Source organism: Aplidium turbinatum, chromosome 13 (assembly GCF_918807975.1).
Source record: "Aplidium turbinatum chromosome 13, kaAplTurb1.1, whole genome shotgun sequence".
In the NCBI taxonomy this organism is placed as follows: domain Eukaryota; kingdom Metazoa; phylum Chordata; class Ascidiacea; order Aplousobranchia; family Polyclinidae; genus Aplidium; species Aplidium turbinatum.
The window spans coordinates 6217123-6223438 of NC_137484.1; the positions used below are offsets into that span (position 1 = coordinate 6217123).

Here is a 6316-nt window from a genome sequence, read left to right on the forward strand (position 1 = left end):
CAGTGAGTTTTCGTCGTCGTCTGAGCTTCTGGGGCCGAGGGTCTATCCTTTTACCACCCCAGATTCACGATGTTCCCGGACTACACTGGAAGGCTGCTAGAGAGCAGCCAGTCTTTAGTTTCATCATCCATGACGCGCAGACCTTCCACTCCGTTAGGTGGCTTGAAGATGGTACAGCCACCTAACGGAGTGAGTTGGGAGTTGGCAGTACTGAATAATTGGTAGAATCCGACCAGCCTTTGAAAATGTGGGTAAAGTTTCGGTTTATTACGGAAAAAATGATGCCAAATTTAGGCGCCGTCTCGCGCCAAATCAGAGACTAAAAGTAGCCCAAATAAGCGCAAGTCGCAAACCAACATTTTTTGGCGCCAAGCCCAACTAAAAGTAGCCCAATTGCAGATAAATCGCCCAATCTGACAACACTGGCTAGTACTGCAGCCAGTGCAGAGTGGTAGATCAAGAATCTTTGCTGTCCCAAACCTAATCAGTGCTACCTGTTTGTTTGTTTGTTTATCTTTATCCTGCATTGCAGGAAAGCGGACTTGAGCGCTATGCATCGGTGTACGCCTTCCGACATACACCTGACCCACGCTGCAGCCGGCCGACGACTGGTTACTTACAAGCCTCATGGCTAATAAGCTGGTCAGTGGTCACCGGAGCAACTTTGACTGCTAGAATTTTCCACGGCTTGCTGACCGTTAGCCCAATCATTCTGCTACAATTTCAACCATGTTTCTGCTGAAAGCATAGCTAGATTAGCTGCGCCACTAGCGGCGCAAGATGCTGCTTAAAAACGGCCATAACTTTTTTTTCCAAGGGTCCCTGATTGGAGGAGAGTGATAATCCTAATCTAGAGGAATTAAGCTTTCCAACGATACCAAATTTGTTAAGGTGTGGAAAGTCATCTTGGTTGAGATGTTTTCGGTAAAAATCGCCAAGATTCATTTCTAAATACTTTGCTTTCAAATCCGTTTTCTCTTGAAGATCAATCAGTTCAAGTTGGATATCACCTGGTGCTTTGTCAATGTCTGTGTTGAATGCCGAAGAGAATATACCAAACAAATGTTCATGAGATTTAAAGTCCTTGAAACGAGCCAAAAATTCATAGACCTACAACAATTTTTCAAGTTGGTCTGCAAATTCAGTTTTCTTCTCAGGATGCATTCCATGGTCTCTCAAAGTTGGAAAGTGGAAAAGATTTCCTGTCTGTATGTGGCTTTCCAAAGTCGTAATTTGTTCATAAAGCCTTTTATGTGACCATACATCTCATTCGCATACTGTTTTTTTGCTGCAGTCTTGCATTGAGTTCATTCAATTGTTTTGTTTTGCCCTTTTCAATTGCCACTTTTTCAATTTTTTTTCTTCCAATGCCTCTACTTTTTTACTTCTAATTTTAACAAATTTTCTATTTTGACTGGTTCAACAAATTTGGCAAGGAATGGGCCGCTAGGCTGAAGTTGCTCTGATCCAACTGCTTGTACGCCTATAGGCTAGGCCTACATTAGGCAACTGCTAAATTTGACGCAAGCCGGCTCTACAAAAGGTCTAAAGCAAGAGATCAAATAAAAAGGCGACAAAGCCAGAGACAATAGCAGGGCTCCACCTCTGATCTTCTGACGTTCCAAATAATTAAATACAACGGATTAGCGGTGGCCGGTGGGAAATTTCTAAAATGGTTAACATAAGGTGCGAAATTACAATAATCCACTCCACAATGAATTGTTCACATGTACCAGACTAAACTAAATTATAAACACGTTTTGCGGGCCGCACACAATTCAAAATTGGTACATCTTCGCGGGCCGCACAATTTTTCTTCGCTGGTCACATTTGGCCCGCGGGCCACACGTTGCACACCCCTGCCATAAACTATTGGTAACTTTATCATTGCTGTTGTTTTCTGACAAAGAAAAATAAATTGAGTTGCATAGTTATTTTAACAAACAGTTAAATTGAATATATAGTTATTTTAACAAACAGTTGAATGGAATAGTTATTTTAACAAACAGTTGAGTGAATGCATGGTTGCCAATCTGTCTGAAAGATGTGAAGAACTGGAAAAACACTTGTAATTTGGGACTGATGATCAAGCGATCAAGAAAAATTTTGTATAACAGCCTATTTCTTTGCTTGGGCTCCATTTTAGAACCCCCTAAAAAATTGGGCTACTTTTGGGCTACTTTTTGCATACGCTTGGGCTCTTTTTTATATTAACCTCTGGCAACCCTACAGATCAGACTTCAGAGCAAGATGCCATATTGGCGTTTTTAATGCTAAATTTGTGAAATTTTGCGATTTTTTAATGCGTTTGGAATGCAATCTTTGGTTTGGCATCTTTGCATTTTTTTGGCGTTTTTTTAAAGTTCTTATTTTAACATTATACATATAATAATATTTTATTTGCATCAGACAAAGCTGTCCATATCCAAAACAAAACAACGAAATACAGTAATACACAAACTGCAAATGCACAAATAACGAACAACAACAACGAAATAACAACGAAGTAATACACAAACTGCATATAAATAGACGAAAAATAAAATGATTGATTGATGATTGAAAAAGCTCTGTTTCATCTATTTGCAGTACCGGTAGGCTACTGTATTTATAAAAAATCTAATTTAGTCTTTAGAAAGGCTATTCTCTCTTCCAAAATTCTAATACATTTTGAGCTGATTTTTCCCTACACCAATATGCCATCATTTTCTGATTGCCTAGCTGATTTTATTTGTTAGCCGTATGCCTGTGTTGGTTGTTCAGGCATAAAGCAAGATAACCACACTAGCAAAGATACATGCCAAAACACAAGAAATGTTTGCTTATACCTGTAAAATGTTTAAAAGTAGGAATTGTCTACGTTTACGGCGCGTAAACGCAGTCATTTCATGCTCTTTTTTGTCTTTATGTCACTTTTTTGCGCTTGCGGGCCCTTCCTGTGCTAATGTGAAACTGTCAGGTCACAGGCAGCAGTGAAGGCTGGCACAGCAGTTTGATTGACAGTCTGGTGGAGGCAGGCGCACTGGAAGTGTTTGCAATTTTGCAGTTTTCTCACAAATTTGGGTTTGTTTGCTTTAACTATTGGAAGTATCAATTTTATTATAAACATTACTTACCATGTTCACAGCTTGTTTATAGTTGTGTTATATTATTTAAAGAGAATGAAAACGGTTGTTTTACTTTGAAAGCGACACAGTTATGAACATAATCTGAATTTTCATATTTCTTCCAAGCCAAGGTTTTCATATTGATCCAACATCATCATGTGGTCTTTGCACGCCATCAGCAGAAATCAGGAACATCATCTACTTACTAATACTCGATACACTATTGGTAGAAAAGATGCTGATATTGTCATTTCTGATGACTCCTCCGTCAGTAGAAAGCATGCTACAATCTCTGTTACATTTGGGGGTTCCAATGATCAATTCACAGTGGTTGTTGCAGATACATCCAAGTTTGGTCTATTTTATGCAAGAAATGTGTTGGAGAATTATACTGAAGCTGAGTATACTAAAGTTGATAAAACAGCAACTTTACAAGATGGTGATATAATTAGAATCGGTGTACAGCGGACTTTTTTCAAACTGAAATGTCAGCCATTGCTTGTAGTAACTTCTTTGATGATGGACGAATCTTCTCAAATAAGATTGAAAGAAACAGTCACAAAACTTGGAGGAACAGTAATCAATAAATGGAATTCAGATGTCACACACCTTGTGATGGATAATATTATTTTGAACATTAAAGTGACGCAGGCATTAGCAAGTGTTTGTCCCATTGTTACGGTCGAATTTTTTGACAAACTTTTAAAGGCAGTCAATGAAAAACAGGCTTTTCCACAATGTGTTCATTTTGTTCCACCAATCACAGAAGAAGGCTTGGATAAAGCAGAATGTTCTTTTGTGCCCAATCCTTTACGTAAATTGCTTTTTAAAAGTCGAACTTTTGTGTTTTTTAATAAAAAGCAAATGAAAAGACTGGATTTAACTTGCAGGCTTTCAGGAGCTGAAACAAAGCTTGTAAGTGACATACAGTCAGATGCTCTTTTCAAACTTTTACCCCTGCCTGGTACAGCTTTTTTGCTTCTTGGAAATGCACCTGATTCTCAGTTGTTCACACAACAACAATTCAACCAAATACAGGAATTAATGAATGATAAAAATCTTCGTTTTATTCAAGAACATGAGATCGGCCTTGCGCTTCTTTACTGTTGCACAGATGTGTACAGTAATCCACAATTTGAACTTTCCTCGGAAAACACTTTCACTCAGCGCACTATTCCTGGAGCAACATTTTCTCAAGATGTTAAAGTAGAAAACTTGACAAGTGTGAAAGATAAAGCAAGAAATGAGAGTTTCCCTCAACCAGAAAGTCTTTTTATTTCAAGAGTTCCTGAAACGGAGTGCTTAGAGTCATATGCTGAGACAATTGGAGACACAGAGTTTTCTGTTTCCAAAAAGAGATTACACAATACTAGCAGTGATATGTTTGGAGTGGCAGAACAAACTCCAGCAAAATCAATTAAATTAGATAAATCACAGAAGATCCCATTCAGTAGTGATGATAATGATGATCTTTTTAGTGATTTAGGTATAGGCATATTAAAAAGAAAACCTCAAAAAATAAAACCTGCACCGAAACGACGAAAGAAAGATCAGCACCAAGACATAGTAAGTGCTCATTTGATTGATGAAGATTTGAAAGTCCCTTTAAAAAAGGAAGTTTCTGCAACTACTTCTCCACCATTCATTGCTGCAGAACCTGATGTAATAGATTGTAAAGAAGAATTCCCAAACAGCTGCATCGATGATGACAGTTTGTGGACTTGTAAATCAGAGCCTGTTGCTACTGCAGTACAAGAAGACGGCCAGCAAAACAGAAGCAAGCGGCAATCAGACTGTGTTGCCAAAGAATCAGCTGCTTCAAAAGTATTTCTTGCAACATCAACAACAAAGGAACATCTAAGCAATATGCATAACCAAAACAGTGCAATTCATAGTGAAAATCGTGTTAAAGAAGAAGCTTTTTCTGGCGAAGATGCCAAGGTCGCTTTTGTGGCTTCAAGTGTTCCTGAAGATGCCATTGCGAATGAAGATGAAGATGTTGCTTACTTGGATTATGTTGGGCTCTGTAACGTTGTTAAAACGTCACTCATAAAAAAAAGAGAATTTGTGGTAGAAAAGTCTTCATCACAGACAACATCCGCTGCAACAAGTAAAGTCAAGAATTTTAAAAAGTTTATTAAAATATCTCCTGCATACAAAAATGCTGGCTCACAAACAAACCTTCATTCTATAGAAATTCCTAAAATTATTGGCGGTCGAGACCTCGTAGCCCATGTGAACCACATTGAACACAATAATGCTTTTAATGGTTGGGGACCAGCAGATGCTCTTCCAGAAAGTCAGAGCCAAGATTCTAATCCGTTTGATAAATTAATTAGGAAAAAATCAGCAAACGTAAAATAGACATGTTATTCTGTTATTAATATATGATCAGGGTAATACTAAATTATATACTTAGTTTTTTACATGGAACACTGGAGTTTGGATCCGAACACTCATATGGCCTATTGATATAATCTCACATTTATATCTATGTTGTTTTCATTATCACCTGAAGTTTTTTAAAACCACATTTTCTTTTGCTGCCTGCTCATGCCGCTTGGTGGGTGGTAATGAAAAATAAAATGTAAATTGAGACATTTTAATCAGGATATTAACAAGTTGCCAATTACATGACTGAAATGTTCTAATAAAATTAAGGTGTTTTTCTTTTCATTGTAAAGTCATGTTGTCACCCGTTTGTCAACCGAGAAGGGAGTGAAAAGTGCAAAATTACAGGGTGGACGCTTGAAGCACCCTTTAGACGCTTGAACGGTCAACATGTGCTTTAACAAGTTTTCTAGTGCTCCTTCCAGGATTCCGTTGCAACTTTTTTTTGATGTTCTTAGTGAGTTTTTGTTTTTTTACGAACCTCTCTGGAGTGACGAACCTCGTGACATTTGGGGTAAGCACTAAGCAGCCACCAGTCTCTCTGAACCTTTTTACTGCCTTGTGTAGACCAGAACGACTCCCAATCTTTTTTTAAAACCTTGAAAATCTTAGCAGGTGATAGCTTCTTATGACAGTGCGTTTCAATGATCTCATTTAAAGTCTTCGCCATGGGTGTAATTTTAATTTTCAAATTTTTTTATAGAATATTAGTACTCTAGGGTGATTATGCTATAAATCTGTATCAGTAGCGTAGCCAGGAATTATGAAAGGGGGGGGTCTTGACCACCCAATGGCGGGGGGTCTGGGGGCCTCCCCCA

At 38.2% G+C, this 6316-nt stretch overlaps 1 protein-coding gene across 1 annotated transcript; it reads left to right on the top strand.

Moving 5' to 3' along the window:
* Positions 1–3263: 3263 nt before the first annotated feature.
* Positions 3264–6045, top strand: LOC145782325 (nibrin-like). The gene has a single exon (XM_082594116.1). The coding sequence runs from the start codon at positions 3264–3266 to the stop codon at positions 5469–5471; it is 2208 nt and encodes a 735-aa protein (XP_082450242.1). The 3' UTR covers positions 5472–6045.
* The last annotated feature ends 271 nt before the right edge of the window (positions 6046–6316 follow it).